Consider the following 19667-nt stretch of genomic DNA (forward strand, 5'->3'; position numbering starts at 1 on the left):
ATGTGTGTGCATCTTCATCTAAATTTCTGTTCACTAAGGACCCCAGTCATATTGGATCAGGGACCACCCTGCTCCAGTATGAGCTCATCTTAAGTAGTTACATCTGCAGGGACCCTGTTTCCACATCAGGCCACTTTCTGGGGTGTTGAGGGTTAGAACTTCATATGGACTAGGGGGAAGACAATTCAAGCCACTAACAGTAATATTTATTTACACACACAGTGAATGTTTAGTTTGATAGCCATAAGTTTGTTTTCTAAGTCTGTGAGTCTGTTTCTGTTTTGTAAATAAGTTCATCTGTATTATCTTTTTTTTTAGATTCTGCATGTAAGTGATACCATATGACATTTGTTCTTCTCTGTCTGACTTACTTCACTCATTATGACAGTCTCTAGGTCCATCTATGTTGCTGCAAATGGCAATATTTCATTCTTTTTAAAAGGCTGAGTAATATTCCATTGCCACTGGAAAGTTTTAAGTGCTGAAATGACTCTGTTGGACTTGTGGTTTTGAAAAGTTCAGAGTCATGCAACATAGAGGCTGGAGTGGAGGCAATTAAGTCTAGTGTTCATGAGATAAAGTAGTGAAAATGGGTTTGAGTTTGCTTCTTGTGGGTGAATTCAAAGACCCTTCAGCCTGAAAAGAGGAGTAGGATTTGAGATGTCTATGGGTGTTCATAGGCTTTTGGATTTGGAGTATGGAACAGGCTTCCCAGGTGACACAGTGGTAAAGAATCTGCCTGCCAATGTGGGAAATGCAAGAGACTTGGGTTTGATCCCTGTGTTGGGAAGGTCCCCTGGAGAAGGAAGTAGCAACCCACTCCAATATTCTTGCCTGGGAAATCCCATGGACAGAGGAGCCTGGTGGGCTACAGTCCATGGGGTTGCAATAGAGTCTGACACAGCTTAGTGACTGAGTGAGCATGTATCAAAAAGTGTGGAAGGACAATATGGATTGAGGGATGATTTTGTGTATAACCAGTGAAGTAGTTAAGTGAGATTGTGTTAAGTAAGAAGAGAGGGTCAAGAGCACACCTCAATTTTAGGGGCAAGAGGAGGACAAGAGCTAACAAAGGAGAGTCGGAATGAAAAATCAGAGTGCTTGGAGAAGAAACAGATGAGCAACTCTCAGTTGCAGCATGTGGGGTCTAATTCCCTGACCAGGGATTGAAGCCAGGCCCCTTGCATTGGGAGCAGAGTCTTAGCCACTCGACCACCAGGGAAATTCCAGTGGCTCAGTCTTGACACTGTATCTTTTACAGTCTCATCTGATATATATGAAAATATCAGCAGTTTGATAGCCAAAAGGCATTTAGAATCTTTGCTGAAGTCTGTTATTTATTTGTTTTTGTCTGTGTTGGGTCTTTGTTGCTGAATGCAGGCTTTCTTTAGTTGCGTGGTTTCTTTTGTTGCAAAGCTGAGGCTCTGGGTGCACGAACTTCAGTAGTTGTTAGCGTGTGGGCTCAGTAGCCATGGTTCTGAGTCTCTAAAGCACAGGCTCAATAGTTGTGGCTTGTGGGCATAGTTGCTCTGTGGCATGTGGAATCTTCCCAGACCAGGGATCAATCTTGTGTCCCCAGCATTGGCAGGCAGATTCTTAACCTCTGGACCACCAAGGAATTTCCCTGAAATCTTTCGAAGAACACCAAAGGCGATTCCATTCATAATGCAAAACAAAAAGTTTAAATTCACCCTCCTCCCTCCCTGTAACCTCCTGCCTTCTGAGTTACCCTGTCCCCTTGCTCTAAATCCTCTACTGTATCTCCAACCCTCCCTATCCCTTTCTTTGATCCTGGCACCTCTTATCTTCCATGTTGATTTTCTTCTGTTCTACTTGTAGCTCTCTACCTTTTTCAGTATTTCTCAATTCTTCCCTCATCTGTGACCCATAAAGGACAGAAATAGTATGGACCTAACAGAAGCAGAAGATATTCAGAAGAAGTGGCAAGAATACACAGAAGAACTATACAAAAAAGATCTTCACAACTCAGATAATCATGATGGTGTGATCACTCACCTAGAGCCAGACATCCTGGAATGTGAAGTCAAGTGGGCCTTAGGAAGCATCACTCCGAACAAAGCTAGTGGAGGTGATGGAATTCCAGTTGAGCTATTTCAAGTCCTAAAAGATGATGCTGTGAAAATGCTGCACTCAATATGCCAGCAAATTAGGAAAACTCAGCAGTGGCCACAGGACTGGAAAAGGTCAGCTTTCATTCAAATCCCAAAGAAAGGCAATACCAAAGAATGCTCAAACTACTGCACAATTGCACTCATCTTGCATGCTAGTAAAGTAATGCTCAAAATTCTCCAAGCCAGGCTTCAACAATATGTGAAGCGTGAACTCCCAGATGTTCAAGCTGGATTTAGAAAAGGCAGAGGAACCAGAGATCAAATTGCCAATATCCGCTGGATCATCGAAAAAGCAAGAGAGTTCCAGAAAAACATCTATTTCTGCTTTATTGACTATGCCAAAGCCTTTGACTGTGTGGATCACAATAAACTGTGGAAAATTCTGAAAGATATGGGCATACCAGACCACCTAACCTGCCTCTTGAAAAACCTGTATACAGGTCAGGAAGCAACAGTTAGAACTGGACATGGAACAACAGACTGGTTCCAAATAGGAAAAGGAGTATGTCAAGGCTGTATATTGTCACCCTGCTTATTTAACTTATATGCAGAGTACATCATGAGAAATGCTGGGCTGGAAGAAACACAAGCTGGAATCAAGATTGCTGGGAGAAATATCAATAACCTCAGATATGCAGATGATACCACCTTTATGGCAGAAAGTGAAGAAGAACTAAAGAGCCTCTTGATGAAAGTGAGAGAGGAGAGTGAAAAAATTGGCTTAAAGCTCAACATTCAGAAGACTAAGATCATGGCATCTGGTCCTGTCACTTCATGGCAAATAGATGGGGAAATAGTGGAAACAATGGCTGACTTTATTTTTTGGGGCTCCCAAATCACTGCAGATGGTGACTGCAGCCATGAAATTAAAAGACACTTACTCCTTGGAAGGAAACTTATGACCAACCTAAACAGCATATTAAAAAGTAGAGACATTACTTTGTCAACAAAGGTCCGTCTAATCAAGGCTACGGTTTTTCCAGTGGTCATGTATGGATGTGAGAGTTGGACTATAAAGAAAGCTGAGCACTGAAGAATTGATGCCTTTGAACTGTGGTGTTGGAGAAGACTCTTGAGAGTCCCTTGGACTGCAAGGAGATCAACCCAGTCAATCCTAAAGGAAATCAATCCTGGGTGTTCATTGGAAGGACTGATGTTGAAGCTGAAACTCCAATACTTTGGCCACCTGATGCAAAGAGCTGACTGATTTGTAAAGCCCCTGATGCTGGGAAAGATTGAGGGGAGGAGAAGGGGACGACAGAGGGTGAGATGGTTGAGTGGCATCGCCAACTCAATGGACATGAGTTTGAGTAAACTCCGGGAGCTGGTGATGGACAGGGAGGCCTGCGTGCTGCGGTTCATGGGGTCGCAAAGAGTCGGACACGACTGAGCGACTGAACTGAGCTGAACTGTGACCCTAATTCCATGCAAGGAACATGTTGGTAAAGGCAGCATTCTTGGCAGAGTGGGTCAGAGGAATAGCCTGTCAGTATTCCTCTGTTAATTGTTTGCTGATCTAAAGCGGGTTAATGGTGACTTTTGCTAGAATGCTTTTAGAATAAGCAACAGGAGCAGAAGCAGATTGTAGTGTGTTGAAGATTAATTCATTGGTGAATAAGACCATCCAAAGTGGTGAGTGGAGGCTATTTATTCCAGAAACTTGATTTGGAAGCAGAAGAAAATAAGAGGCTGACTAGAAGATGTCAGGTTACTTACATAAGGTCCCTTAATCGTTTTTTTTTTGGGGGGGGCATGAATTTTTGTTTTGCAACCATACTTAAAGCAGAAATTCATGTAGGCAGTGGCTGTGATCTTAAGAGAAAAAACAATACCATTTGTGTTTCTTGTTATCAGTATGTATTGTCACTGGAACTGATGAGGAAGAAATTCACAGTGTCCTTCCCCCTCCCCAGCCAGAAACCTGGATCCCAGAACAAGAACATTTTCTACTGTGTGTGTGTGTGTGTGTGTGTTCAGTTGTGTCCGACTCTTTGCGACCCCATGGACTGTAGCCCTCCAGGCTCCTCTGTCCGTGGATTTCTTCATGCAGGAATAGTGGAGTGAGTAGCCATTCCCTTCTCCAGGGGATCTTCCTCACCTGGGGACTGAACCCACGTCTCTTGTGTCTCCTGCAGTGGCAGGTGGGTTCTTTTCCACTCAAACCACCTGGGAAGCCCCGCTTTCTACTTAGAGATGTTTAAACATTATGAGAACAGGGTGAGCTGTGAATGGGAGTCCACCTTGAGGGGAAGGAATGAGAAGAGTGATAGGGAATGATTCAGGGAAAAAGTGTCCTTTGTTTTATGATCATAGACTTCCCCCAGACGATTTATTCAGCAAATATTTGTGCATCTCCCACCATTACCTTCCAATTGTGCTATTCCTTGGGGTTTCTGGGAATGTAGCAGGTGGACAGAATATCCCATCATTCCCTTGCTAGTTTTTTTCCCTAACTGAAAAATTCCCAATGGGAAGTGGCTATTGAGTTCTTCTATTAAAAGAGTGTGCCTTTAGGTCTGTAAACAGGGCAATGGTTGCATGATTGCTCTAGCTGGGGAGGCAGATGTAGACAGGCGGCTCCATCCATCACAGGACTAGCTGTGTTTATACCTGGACCCCTTGGTAATAATGGACTCCTAAAAAGTATGTGTGATACCTGTCAGCATACCTATCACCACTATGGTAGGTGATCCCAAGTTTAAAAATGTAAGGAAAGGTCAAGTTTAGATTAGTGAATGTTATGCAGTGGCATTCATTTTCTTTACTTCTGTGCTCTATAAGGCCTGGAAATACAGGATGGTTAGCAGATATTGCTATGGAAGGGTCTTGACAAGGTCTGAACTAGGGTCTGAGTAGGAATGTTCATAACCAGCATGATATTTATATACCTGTGGCATTTGGGAAACTTGTATCTAGCATGTCATGTGGAAATTTGCTTTCTTGAGAAGACTGCAGAGATGTTTGCTCAATCTTTCCTCCTAGTTACTAATTCTCCACAAATATCTACTGTTTACTCTTCACGGTGATTTTTGCAAATGAAAGTCTGGGTTGAACAGTCTTGGGAGTTTGACTGAAGTCTCTTGGCAACTGTGTAGGTCAGTGTTTGAATAAAAAAAAAAGGGTCTTACCTTTCTCCCATCAGTGAATTTCTTGGCCGAGTGTCATGGCTTCAACATTTTGTCTAGACTCTGGGGACAGGGTCTGCTTCAGGCCAGCCCAAGTGATCTTGAACTCAATTGGTGGAAGTCATGCTATTGCTACTGCCGTTTAGTTACTAAAGAAAAGAAGAAAGGAAGTGAAAGTTGCTCAGTCCTGTCTGACTCTTTGCAACCCCATGGACTATGGGGTTGACTATGCTTGAGAGTGAGCTGCTGAGTGATGAAATCCATGGTGAGAAAGTCATCCCACACTGAAAGGAAGTTTCTGGTTGAGGGTTATCTGCTTGTGCTGTGGAGGGGCAAGCCTGTAAGTCAAGAGACTGTTCTGCCAGAGATTTATCTGCTTCTGAAAAAAAGTCACTCTGCTATATTGACAAGTGACATAGGCTTTTGAATTTTGTCTCCGGACAGCAATGGTTTATTATGTGTGTCTGCAGCCATGAAATTAAAAGACTTCCATGAAGTCCATGGAATTCTCCAGGTCAGAATACTGAAGTGGGTAGCTTTTCCCTTCTCCAGGGGATCTTCCCAACCCAGGGGTAGAACCCAGGTCTCCCACATTGCAGGGGATTCATTACCAGCTGAGCCACAAGGGAAGCCCAAGAATACTGTAGTGGGTAGCCTATCGCTTCTCCAGGGGATCTTCCTGACTCAGGAATCGAACTGGGGCCTCCCACATTGCAGGCAGGTTTTTTACCAATGAGCTATCAGGGAAGCCCATTTAGTTACTAAGTCACGTTCAACTCTTTGCGACCCCGTGGACTGAAGTAGCCTACCAGGCTTTCTGTCCATGGGATTTCCCAGGCAAGAATACTGGAGTGGATTGCCGTTCTCTTCTCTAGGAGATCTTCCTGACCCAGGGATTGAACCCATGTCTCTTACATTGGCAGACAGGTTCTTTACCACTGAGCCACCAGAGAAGCCTCACAGAGGTCATGAGGTTTTCTGTATGTTTGCTAGAAAAGCAAAGCTCCTTTCCTAGCCACAGGTCATCAGTAGAATCTGCCCACTTTCTTAAAGACAAGCAGTGAGTAACAACAGGCTGGAGGAAGCTTTGTGATTACTATACAGCAAAAGAAGACAGACATAAAGAAGTATTGGTCATCTTGGATAGACATCATGCACTTGTTATAAGAGCATCCACTGTGAAATCAGATTGTCCTACCACACTTCCTGCAGTGACATCTAGGACCTGAAATAGCTCACAATTCAAAGGACATTTCAGCAGGAGACAGATGCTGATAATCATAATTACCATGGGCTGCTCAAGAGTGGGCCTGCCTGTGTGGATGAGATTGCCTGTGTTTGAATTCAGTTTTTCCCCTGCCTGCTTGTAGATTTCTTTGGTTGTTGGCTGTCTTGCTTGAGAGTGAGCTGCTGAGTGATGAAATCCGTGGTGAGAAAGTCATCCCACACTGAAAGGAAGTTTCTGGTTGAGGGTTATCTGCTTGTGCTGTGGAGGGGCAGGTCTGTAAGTCAAGAAGCTGTTCTACCAGAGATTTATCTGCTTCTGAATAAAAGTCACTCTGCTATATTGACAAGTGACATAGGCTTTTGAATTTTGTCTCTGAACAGCAATGGTTTATTATGTGTGTCTGCAGCCATGAAATTAAAAGACACTTGCTTCTTGGAAGAAAAGCTATGACAAACCTAGACAGCGTATTAAAAAGCAGTGATGACATTTTGCCAACAGAAGTCTGTATAGTCAAAGCTAAGATTTTTCCAGTAGTCATGTATGAATGTGACAGTTGGGCCATAAAGAAAGCTGAGTGCCAAAGAGTTGATGCTTTCGAACTGTGGTGCTGGAGAAGACTCTTGAGCATCCCTTGTATAGCAAGGAGATCAAACCAGTCAATCTTAAAGAAAATCAGCCCAGAATATTCATTGAAAGGACTGAAGCTGAAGCTACCATACTTTGGCCACCTGATGCAAGGAGCCGAATCATTGGAAAAGACCCTGATTCTGGGAAAGATTGTGGGTAGGAGGAGAAGGGGGCGACAGAGTATGAGGTGGTTGGATGGCATAACCGACTCAACGGACATGAGTTTGAGCAAACTCTGGGAGATAGTGAAGGACAGGGAAGTCTGGTGTCTATGGGGTTGCAAAGACACAACTGAGTGACTGAACAACAACAAAAATTACTGTGTGTGCTCTCTTCTCTAAATGAAGACAATCTTTTCTCTGTCTCTCTTTTATTGAAATATGACTGATTTACCACGTTGTGTTACTTGTTGCTGGACAGCAAAGTGACTCAGTTATACACACAGATATATTCTTTTTCATAGTCTTTTCCATTATGATTTATCACAGGATATTGGATATAGTTCCCTGTGCTCTACAGTAGGACCTTGTTGTTTATTCATCCTATATATACAAGTTTGCATCTGCTAATCCCTACCTCCTACTCCACCCCTCTCTTAGCCACCTCCCACCTGGCAGCCACCAGTTGGTTCTTTATGTCCCTGATTCTGTTTCCTAGACAGGTTTGTTTGTGTCATATTTTAGGTTCCACGTGTAAGTGGTATCATAGGGTGTTTGTCTTTCTCTTTCTGGCTCACTTACTTTGCTGTGGTGGTATGGTGACGCTGGGAGTTGGGGCTTTTGGGAGCTGACTAGGTTTAGACTTAGTGCAGTCTCTCTGCCTCTGTCTCCCTCTCCATCCTCTGTTCCTCCCTCTTTTCTCACCTCTGCCATGTGAGGACAGAAAGAGAAACTGGCCATCACAAGCCAGGAAGAGGGCTTTTGCTGCAACCCAGCCCTACTGCCAGCCTGATCTCAGACTCCAGCCACGGGATCTGTGAGAAAATAAATGTCCGTGGGTTAAGCCTCCATGTCATCGGTGTTCTGTTAAGGCAGACTGACGGCCCTAAAATGCTTTTTTTTAAAAAAAAATTCAGAGATAACTTTTTCTTAAAGAACAATATGTATACAGAAAAAAAAAAATACCATAACTACAAGGTTCATTGAATTTTCACACACTGAATGAATTCATAAAACATCATTTCCCTTTTGTTTTTAAACTAGCTGTATTGCCTAAACTTATTTGTTCACTTTTAAGGGGACAACAGAGGATGAGATGGTTGGATGGCATAACCGACTCAATGGACATGGGTTTGGTTGGACTCCAGCAGTTGGTGATGGACAGGGAGGCCTGGCGTGCTGTGGTTCATGGGGTTGCAAAGAGTCGGACACGACTGAGCAACTGAACTGAACTGAACCTAAATGAAATAACACACTCAATTCTTCATTAGGATTTCATCCATGTCCTAATAATATCTTTAGAATATCATAATTGTTAGTGCATTTAATGTTTAAAGTCTACATGTGAAATAACTAAGCTTTTTTTTTTTTCTTCTGTCTCAATATGGGTTGGGAGAGGGGTAGAATTACCATTAGAGCATTATTTCTGGAGTACCATATAGAATTCTACTTATTTTGAACAACTTAAATTCCAACAGCAACAGGCTTCATTACCTTTATTTTTTTATCTTTTTGTTCCATTAGAAGTTCAAATAGATACTACATGTGCATTATTATAGTTGCTATTAGTTGCTCGGTCATGTCTGACTCATTGTGACCCCATGGACTGCAGCACTCCAGCCTTCTCTGTCCTTCACCACCTCCTGGAGTTTGCTCAAACTCACGTCCATTGAATCAGTGATGCCATCCTACCATCTCATACTCTGTCACCCTCTTCTCCTCCTGCCCTCAATCTTTCCCAGCATCAGGGTCTTTTCCAGTGAGTTGGCTCTTCACATCAGGTGGGCAAAAGTATGGGAACCTCAGCTTCAGCATCAGTCCTTCCAATGAATATTCAGAGTTGATTTCCTTTAAGACTGACTGGTTTGATCTCCTTGCAGTCCAGGGCACTCTCAATAGTCTTCTCCAGCACTATAGTCAGAAAGCATTAATTCTTCAGCGCTCAGCCTTCCTTATGGTCCAACAGTCACATCTGTACATGACCAGTGGAAAAAACATAGCTTGGACTATACAGACCTTGCTGTCTAGGTTTGTCATAGCTTTTCTTCCAAGGAGCAAGTGTCTTTTAATTTCATGGCTGCAGTCACCATCTGCAGTGATTTTTGGAGCCCCAAATCATAAAATCTGTCACTGTTTCCACTTTTCCCCCATCTATTTGCCATGAAGTGATGGGACCAGATGCCATAATCTTCATTTTTTGAATATTGGTTTTTAAGCTCTTTAGTTCCTCTTCACTTTCTGCCATTAAAGTGAGATTATCTGCATATCTGATGTAGCTGATGTTTCTCCTGGCAATCTTGATATCAGTCTTGATTCCAATCTTGCCTGTGAGTCTTCTAGCCAGGCAATTCATATAATGCATTATTATTAACCAATGAAATTATCCTGCTTTGGTGTATTTTAAGTTGCTAAGTGCTAACTTATTAACAATCATGGCTTTCTTCTGGCCATTTCTTTTCTGTGATAATAGTTAAATACTATAAAACAGAAATGGAGACTAAATGTGTTCTCAAAGCTCAGCATCCGTGGGTTCTGAGACCAGAGATCATTGGTGTGAATCTCTGGGCTCTATTTTCTCAGACACTTGGGGTGGTTGGAGCTGCCATGTTCAAAATAAGCAGGAGGCTTCTGTGTTGTATTATGGGTGGGGAGAGAGGTCACCCCACCCTGGGACCCCAGACTCAGTAGTTCATAAAGCCTAGAGAAGCTCTGGACCAACTCCCTGACGTCCTCAGAAAAGTCAGACTCCCCAAGGCCGTGCTGGTCTCCAACCTCACTTCCAAGCTTCCCCTTTGTCCCTCCTAGATTCCTGCCTCTGCCTGTGGGCTTCCCTGGAGCAGCAATCCTGAGCATCCTCAGGTAGGACTTCTCTCCTCTGTGCTGTGAAAGCAAAGCCAGAGTGGGATGCAGATAAAACAGCAAGAACAGATTTTATTCCAGAAGTACTGTCATAGGGGAAACTTTACCTTGGCACAGAGCTGGGCTCAACTCTGAGTACGGCCCTGAGAACTGGGGATTTACAGCCAAGGAGGAGGTTGGGGGGGTGGAGTGGGTTCGTGGCTGGGGACTTACTGTGAGGAAACACTAAGGGTCAGGGAATTCTGGCCAAACTGAATTTGACAGGATGATTGCTGAAGGTGGGCCCCAAGTTTGGTGGGAGGGAATTTGACCAGATAATAATAAAAAACTTATTTATTTGTCTGTGTTGGGTCTCTATTGTGGCATGTGGAATCTTCATTAGGTCATGTGGGGTCTTTCATGGTGGTGCATGGTCTCGGTAGTTGTGGCAGCCAGGCTTAGTTGTCCCGAGGCATGTGGGTTCTTAGTTCCCTGACTGGGGATTGAACCCATGTCCCTTGCATTGCAAGGTGGATTCTTAACCACTGGACTACCAGGGAAGTCCCTTGACCAGATATTGAGGGTGAGGGATTCTGGGTAAACCCACTTATCAGGATGCTTGATGAAACTGGGTGACACAAAGATGGCACGGGAGCCCAAGGCTGAGGTCTTGCTGAGAAGGGGGTTCACAGAAGGCTGATGGAAGTTCTGTCAAGGACGGTCTTTCAGGTTCACAGGCAGGTTCTCCTTGCTGTGTCATGTCCATAGTTATAGCTATGCTCATCCTGAGGGCTGTGAGCACCTCAAAAGTTTACTTCCTTTATCCTTGAGCCCCGGCCCCTGGACTCCGCCCCTCCTCCACAGAGGAGACACTCAGAAGAGGTTTTCTGAGGCAGTGAAAGCATCCAGGGTGTGAGGGCTCAGGGCTAGCTCCCTCTCGAAAGCCAGAGGCCACATGAAAGTTCTTCCAGTGAGAAGTGTTCCTGTCCTAGCTGGTCAGCCATGGAGGACAAGCACAGGTTGCCCCTGAGGCCGTGTCAGTGGGGACACTTCACCAATATAATTTCCTGCAGTCCCAGCAGCAGGAGCGATAAATGGTGAATGGGATTTTTGTTCACAGTCCTTGGTTGAGGTCTTGAGGTGATGGGAAAGGCAGAGAAAGAAACCATTTGTCATGGGTCTGGATGTTCAAATTCCCTTCTCCCAAAGAGGAGGCCCCAGATGCCCTCTGAACACCTCTGTGCCCAGACTCCAGCCACTGGCCCGGCGATGACCCACAGCATCAAAGGCAGCTGGTGTGTGTGGCCACAGTCCAAGGATGCCTCCCAGGGGAAGGGAGGGGGGCCTCCATGGAGCTGGTGCAGGGAGCCAAAGCAGATGGTTTTGAACATTTTTGAAATGGGAGAGGGGTTGAAATAGAGTTGATGGTTTATTTTGTTAAGTAAAAAAAAATTTTTTTAATGGTCAGTCACCATCAGCCTTTTCCCCCCCATAAAATTGAAACATATATTTTACCCCCCAAAAGTGGTAAAAATGTGCAAAGCTTCCACTCCACCCAACCTCAGCCCTGGCGCCCAGGCCCTTGAGGGAGGTCAGATAAAAACAAGTATTAAAACCTTCGTAGAGGGACTGGAAATGTGGGGGTGATGTCACCCAGTGCTTCAAATTGCTATGACTGCTATCTTTCCTTCTGTTTTCCTGGTGCCTCAGTGGTAAAGAATCCGCCTGCAATGCAGAAAACTCAGGTTCGATCCCTGGGTCGAGAAGATCCCCTGGAGAAGGAAGTTGCAACCCACTCTAGTATTCTTGTCTGCAGAATCCCATGGACAGAGGAGGCTGGCAGACTTCAGTCTGTGGGATCGCAAAAGTTGGACATGACTGAGCATGCACGCATCTTCCCTCTCCTGGGGTCATGGCCATCATGGTTTTGAAGCATGACCATCCCTCAGTTCGGGTGTGATAACCTGTCTACCAATGGTGACAGAAGACCTTGAGCACCAGAGCAGGTCCAGCACCTTGAAAGGGAAAAAAAATTACATTCTTTTTTCACGAACCTTTCACTGAAACTTAGCACTTCCTTCCATCATGAATATGGAGCTCTGTTAGGTTCCTAGGGCTGTGGTAACAAAGTACCACAAACCGAGGGCTCAGGACCCGAGGAGATAGGATGGTGTGGCTGTCGACAGATCCTTATCTTCTCACAGGGCTGGCGGCTGGAAATTGGCAGTTAGGTGTGGGCAGGGTTGGTTCCTTCTGAGGCTGTGGGGAGGAGAGTCTGTCCCAGTCTGGTTGCTGGTAATCCTTGATGATCCCTGTCTGTAGACATATCACCACCATCTCTGCCTTCATCTTCACTTGGGTGTTCTTCCAGTGTGCCTATCTGTGTCCAAATTTCTTTTAAAATTTTATGTATTTATTTATTTTATTTTGGCTGTGCTGGGTCTTCCTGATCCAGGGGTCGAACCCACGTCTTCTGTGTCTCCTGCCATGCAGGCATATTCTTTGTCACTGAGCCGCCAGGGAAGCCTGAGTATTATTTTGGTACACTTTAAAAAGTATTTTGATACATTTATTTCAATATACTTGATTTCCTTGGTTATCTTGTATCTTTTGTTTTATGAACTGTGTTGAAAGTTTCCATGATATAAAAATGTTTGTAGAAGGTTTGTGGCTCCCGCTGCCTTCAGGAAGAACTCACTTCCACAGAGAGCTGTTAGGAGGCCCAGTTCTCTTCCTCTCACTGGCCCTCCAAGAGGTGGCCACTGTCCTCTGAACCCACCAGGCTGTGTTTTCTCTCTGGTGCTCTCAGACCCTCCAGGGTTGTGGCCTGTGATGTGAGCATCCAGCCAGGAGTCCCTGGACCACTCTTCCCACGCTCCTCTGGGCTGGGTAGGGCACCCTCTGCTTGTTGTGACAGAATCCCCTTGCAAGGTGGACTCGAAAGGGAGGACTGAGGTGACAGTGTGGAGTGTCCCCATCCTGCTTCAATTAGAAGTCAGGAGGGTGACATTTCCCTCTCCACCCATCTTGAGCTCTTGTGGTTGTACTCTTAGTAAAACTGGACACAGGCAGATGAACAGGAGAAAAAGAAACAATTTTACTTCCTATGTACTGAAATCTCATAGATTTGGGACTTGAGAAGAGATCAAAGCAGGCAGCCTTTAAACTTTTGAGACAAAGAAACAGTAGACTTGTGGGATGTTGACAAGATAAAGACACTCAGGTTTTGGGTGCTACCTTAGTGAAGAATCTAAACAGCATCTGGGCTGGAGTAGTAAATTAAAGAAGTAACAAGGTTTGTTTATATCGGCTTTTCTGCCCCAGAGTCTTCATTTCTGGAGATAAAGGTGTCTCTCTACTTCCAGATTCAGAGAGGGCACCTTTCACATGAGAGATTTTTTGATTTTGGGGACAGAAAGGAGGGTCAGAGTGTCCCTTGCATTGGCTGCTTCTTAAATAACTGTAATTCAAAATAATCCATATGCCATTGAAACATATTTTGGAGTGACCTGCTGTAAGCCTCCAAAAAGTCATGACAGAAGTAATTGCCACCAGACATCCAATGGTTTCCAACCATATTCAGAGGCAGGCATGGTTCTCCCCAGTTGGAGACATGGACACAAGTGGCGGAGTATTTAAATACTTTGTCTCAAATAACACTCTCTTGTGATCTAGCCTGAGGTGAACAAGATCTTTTGTTTCCAAATTCCTCCATCTTTCCATCCCAGCAGGCTACCTGAGGTTAACAAAAGAGGACTTTTAAGAATCTGCTCTGCAGAGTCTTAAACTGATCTAAAATGGAAAATGGAGTGCATACTGATTTGGCAATTAATGAAATATTGGAGCATCATCATAGCAACCTCACACTTTGATTTGGAAGCCTGCCTTTCATGTCTAGCCAACTGGTATGTTACAGCAGCCTTCCAGGCCAGCAGCCGTCCAGGCTTCAGAGTTTGCAGAAAAAGTAAAGCCCAGACTTCCTGGGGTTGTGTTAATCCTGTTTTTAATTTTCTCTATATTATGGTGTTTTGACATTAAGAAAGCATCATAATATACAGAAAACCTTTCTCGGGACTCCCTGGCAGTCCAGTGGTTCAGACTCTGAGCTTGCACTGTGTGCTGAGATGGGTGGAGGGGTTCCATCCTCCTTAGGGAGGGCAATCTGCTTTATCCAGACTCTTGATTCAGATTCTCATATCATCCAAAACACAGCATCACAGACACAACCAGCGTGTCTGACCAGATGTTCAGGCACCTCATGGCTCAGGCAAGCTGACACACAGTCATTGCCCTGCAAGAACTGTATTGCTCCCATAGCTTCAGATGTTGACTCCTGGCTCTCCTCCAATGGGCCAAGGCTGGACTCCGGCTGGGAGCTGAGAGCTGTGGCCTAGCGTGGGCTTGGGGCAGTTGTAGGGAGCCTCATTCACACAGCTTTATCCAAGTGGTACCCATTGGTGTTTTCAAAGGGGCCAGCCTAGAGTGGAATCACCTGGGATATAATAAAATGCAGATTCCTGGGTTCCAGACCTGCTTTATATGAGTCTGTGTGGGATGGAACCATTTTTTAAAACAATTTATTTTATTGAAATAAATATAGTTTTATATAGTTGATTTACAATGTTGTGTTAATTTCCACTGTCCATTGAAGTGATTCAGCTTTACCTGTATATACATTATTTTTTGTATTCTTTTCCATTACAGTTTATCACAGGATATTGAATATAGTTCCCTGTGCCATACGGTAGGACCTTGTTGTTTATCCTTTCTGTATATAATAGCATCTGCTAATCCCAAACTCCAGTCTGTCCTTCCCCTATACCCCTTTCCCTTTGAGAACTCCGTGTCCGTTCTCTATATCCATGAGTCTGTTGCTGTGTCATAGATAAGTTCACTTGTGTCATATTTTACATTCCAGATATAAGTGATATTGGATGATATTTGTCTTTCTCTTCCTGGCTTACTTCACTTCACTTCACCTCTAGGTCCATCGATATTGCTGTAAGTGGCATTATTTCATTTTTTGAAAGGAATGGAAGCTTTGATCTTGCATTTTTAACCAGCCTCTTGGGAGATTCTTATACCCACTGAGTTTGAGCACCTCTGGGTTGTTCAGAGTCGCTTGTTCTTTCTGCTTTCCCCACAATGCCCTTCTGTTCTCCAATAGCCTGGGGGATGGCGAGAGTCTTCTTAGATGTATGAGGATGGCGGCTCTGGAGCAGGTGCGCTGAAGGTGAAACCCAGCCCTCTGAACTGCTCACTGTCCTCTGTGAGTCCTGGGGCTGGGATTCCATCCCTGTTCCCATCTGTCACATTATACCTGCCCTTCAAGGATGAGCTTGAATACCACATCTTCCACGTGGCCTATCCAGCAGGCTGGACAGTTCTCTTTCCTTCGAGGTCACAGGCCCCTTGGTTGTGTGCTTCAGCCCCAGGCACTGTCTCTGGCCTCAGAGTGGACCATTGCTGTCCATTCCAGATCTTTCCCTTCAGCAGGAGGTCCTCCCACCAGCCCCCTTAAACTTAACTTTCAAGATCGTCCCCTTGGCTTCCCAGCCCCTGGGCTGTGGACTTCTGATGCCTTTGTCTCCAGGCACCGTAACCTCAGGTCCTTCAGTGGAGGGTTGGATTCTGGGTCCTGGTGACACACTGTATACTCAATCAGAGATGCAGATGTAATCGGGGGTGCAAAGTATAACGTCTGGAGAGCATGCTTCTTGGTATCTGCACTGTAGGCAGGAAGTTTCTTCCAACTGCACATGAAAACAAACAGCCCCAGCGAGCTTTGGTCAGTCGGATGGTCAGGTATGGCGCCCACCCTGCCCCCTGGATGCTGAGCATCCCTTCCTGGGGACTGAGATTCATATGGAGGGTCCCAGGAAAGGGTACAGGATGGGGGGTGAGAACCGAGGGTTACTATTGAGACAGCCACTGAGGAAGAACAGACTTATCTGAGAAAGGTAGCAAAATTGAGAAAGAGCATCTTTTTCCTGCATTGGCTTTTATGTTTCTTTCTAAAGTGTACTGCAGGAGAAAATGCAATTTGGTTTCCCTTCCCCGTTCCCCCGCCAAAATAGACTACACATCCTAGCCCTGCAAGTACAGTCTCACAAAGAAAGGGACAGACTTCTTAGCCTCTTACAGCATTGGCTCAGCATTGTTCTCAAAGTCCATTTGCCTCCTGGGGTGATTTCTCTGAAGTCGGTGGGGGCTCCAGCTGATTACGAGCTCCACGGGGAACCCAGGAGAACAGGAGCTGGATTAAGTTGACCTCCAGAGAATCGGCTAGATGTTCCATTTCTTTTATGGGGAATGTATTTGGAACAGATTTTTCCTTAATGAAATTTCAAAGTACTCTTTTGCTGTCAAAATAACCGACCCTTTCTTCGTTTCACACAGTGGGTTTCTTTTCTTGCCCTTTGTCCTCTTATCCAGCATGATATTCTGAAAACACAGACATTGAGTTGAGAATTGATGGGTTTCCTCCCTATGTTAACCCTTTAAACATCAACTATGGACTCTATTATTTGACTGTAACTGACTTAGTTGTCTTCTGTGTCTCCTTTAAAAGTTCTGGAATGCTGTCCTAGCCCATTAGGCTAAATGGATTTTCAGATATTTGCATGCTCTTATTGTCAACAGAGAAAACATGTGGTGGGATGTGTCTTGACTGGACCCATTTTACAGATGAGAAAAATGAGGCTGGGGAATAATATCCTACCGATGAGTAGTGTATTGGCACTACAGCAAATGCTTCATCACAGCAGATAGTAAAGAGCTGCTGCTGAGGCATGAGCAATTTGAATGACATTGTTCTTGGTTTTTCCTTGTAGGGCTTCCTGAGGCAGAGAATCATCATCTTCTGGCAAACAAACCAAACCCAAGATCTAATTGTGCTGAATGTCACATGCTGACAGCTCTTGAAATCTACCCTTTGGCTTAGCTTTCAAACAAGAGGTTCATCTTACCCAGGAAAAGGGTGAGTTATTTGCTTTCTTAATGTTATAACGCTGACATGGATGATCCTGGGGTTGTGGAGAATAAAAGAGATAGGTGAGCAAAAGAACGTGCATGCATGTATAGTCATGTTAGTTGTGTCTGACTCTGTGTGACCATATGGATTTTAGCCTGCCAGACTTCTGTGTCCATGGGATTCTCCAGGCAAGAATACTGGAATGGGGTGCCATGCCCTCTTCCAGGGCATCTTCCCCACCCAGGGATCGAACCCATGTCTCTTACATCTCCTGCATTAGCAGGTGAGTTCTTTACCACTAGTGCCACCTGGGAAGCCCAATGAAAGAATAGGAGATTTAAAAAGTAACCTAAAAAAAAAAAAACAAATGAAAAAAAAGCCACTGCTTTGCATGGATGGAATTCCAAGGTAGTTGTGCACATTGAAGACTGGTCTTGCTTCTTTCTGGGAGTGATGAAATGGTGCTTAAATCAGTCAGAGAAGAGTGCCAGGGGTCTGTATATTTGGGTCTAGGACATGTGCTTTCCAGCCTTGCAGCTTCTCTAGCTAGATGTCATTATGGAGTCAGAGAAAGGCAGAACTGGAGGGACAGATCTAGTGAGCCACATGGTTCCATGTCCTTCTAGATCAGGGATCTGAGACTCCCACCATGAAGGAGCTAGGACCACTGCCTGGTTCCTGTGGTCCCGATTGTCCACCAGAGAGTGAGAGACGGTGGCACTCATCTCTGCCTCTGCATGGAATCTCATCACTCCACTTGTGTCTGCAACAAGACTCCAGAGTTTCTAAAACTTGAGCCATGAGGCATGGGTCTCATCTCGTCCCCCATCTCAGCCACCCAGGGCAAAGCTATACTCCTGCTTTTTGAGGTCTAACCATTTGATTGTTTTCCTTTCAGATGGCTTACATGAAGATGAAATGGGTATATATTTCCCTGGTGGTCCTGGGAGTCTTTTGTCTGTATTATAACCTGGAGGATCTGAGTCCTTTTAAAGGAGAACCAGTGATTTTCAAGAATGAACTTGGGGACTTCCTTCAACTCCCAGATATAGATTGCGGGCAGGATCCCCCCTTTCTTGTACTGCTGGTGGCTTCATCTCATGAGCAGCGGTTGGTCCGCTTTGTCATCCGGAGCACCTGGGGAAGAGAAAAGATCATAAAGGGAAAGCGGATAAAAACATTCTTTCTCCTGGGAACCTCCCCCAGTAAACGCATCTCAAGAGAAGTGGCCAAGGAGAGCCAGCAGTTTCGTGATATTATCCAGAAGGACTTCGTGGATGTTTATTTCAATCTGACCCTGAAGACCATGATGGGGATGCAGTGGATCTACCGCTTTTGTCCACAGACGACTTTCGTGATGAAAACAGACTCTGACATGTTCGTCAATATCTACTATCTGACTGAACTGCTCCTGAAGAAAAACAGAACAACTCGGTTTTTCACCGGCTTCCTAAAACCGAACGAGTATCCCATCAGGAAACGGTTCAATAAGTGGTTTGTCAGTAAGTACGAATATCCATGGGACAAGTATCCGCCCTTCTGCTCTGGCACTGGCTACGTTTTCTCTAGCGACGTGGCGGGTGAGGTGTACCGTGTTGCCAATAGCGTGCCCTTCATTAAACTGGAAGATGTCTTTGTGGGGCTCTGCCTGGAAAGACTGAGGATCAGCCCAGAGGAACTTCACTCCGAACAGACTTTCTTCCCCGACGGGTTACCGTTCACCATCTGCCGTTATAAGAAGATTGTGGCTTCCCATCATATCAAGCCGCCAGACATCCTGAGGTATTGGCAAGCTCTGGAAGGTTCCCTGCAAGAAGAGTGTCCAGATAACTGAGGGGAGCCTCGAAGCACCTGTGGACCACTGCAGTGATGGCTTTTGAAAGATCTTTGATGGTGTGGCTGAGACTCCCCGGGTTAGGGAGGGAATGAGGAAGGAAGAGGCAGAACACGAGGACAAGGTCCTGCAGCCTTCCCCGTCTCAACGTGAATGCCATCACAGATGAAGCCCCATTTGGTACCCAAGCCATAACAGACACCATCTCTTGAGCACTTACCCTGTGGCAGTAACTGATGTGCACCTGCATCTTCTCATGTCAGGGGACAGCATCCACATGGAGTGGTGGGTGTCACCATTGCCACTTCACACACAAGGAGACAGCAGCTTAGAGAGGGATGGGGACCTGCCTCAAGGATGACAGCCGGCAGACACCGGAGCGAGGGTGAGAGCCCAGTGCTGTCAGATTCCAGGCAGCAGCCTCCGTCTCAGTCCACCCTTGTGAGCTGCCTCCTGGGAGAGGATGGTGGTGATGGGGGCTCCAAGGGGGGCCTTGCTGCTGGCATCCGTCAGTCCCTTGTAAGAGTCCCCTCCTCCTCCTCAAGTCCCATGCTTTTTAGTGCAGAGACTGGTGTGAACCAATGCTCCACACCCCTCCGGTGCGAGTTCCCTGTGTTCACGAGGAGTCTGGCTGGCCTGAGACCCTGTTAGCAGCTTGGCACTCAACTCACTACAAAGACACCGAGGCAGTGGCTGCAGCTCCGCCTCCGGAAAACACCCAGCTCCGGATAGAAACCAGTCTTTACAGACTC

General features: G+C 45.3%; 1 protein-coding gene across 1 annotated transcript; it reads left to right on the forward strand.

The window, feature by feature from the left end:
* The first annotated feature begins 17979 nt into the window (after positions 1 to 17979).
* B3GALT5 (beta-1,3-galactosyltransferase 5) lies at positions 17980 to 18915 on the forward strand. The gene has a single exon (XM_081573637.1). It carries the CDS (start codon positions 17980 to 17982, stop codon positions 18913 to 18915), a length of 936 nt encoding a protein of 311 aa, XP_081429763.1.
* Positions 18916 to 19667: the final 752 nt, after the last annotated feature.

Source organism: Giraffa tippelskirchi, chromosome 2 (assembly GCF_054371585.1).
Source record: "Giraffa tippelskirchi isolate mGirTip1 chromosome 2, T2T-mGirTip1v1.2.pri, whole genome shotgun sequence".
Classification (NCBI taxonomy): domain Eukaryota; kingdom Metazoa; phylum Chordata; class Mammalia; order Artiodactyla; family Giraffidae; genus Giraffa; species Giraffa tippelskirchi.

What these genes read in the sequence shown, in the direction of transcription:
- B3GALT5 (XM_081573637.1), top strand. Translation starts at nt 17,980, where the DNA reads ATGGCTTACATGAAGATGAAATGGGTATATATTTCCCTGGTGGTCCTG.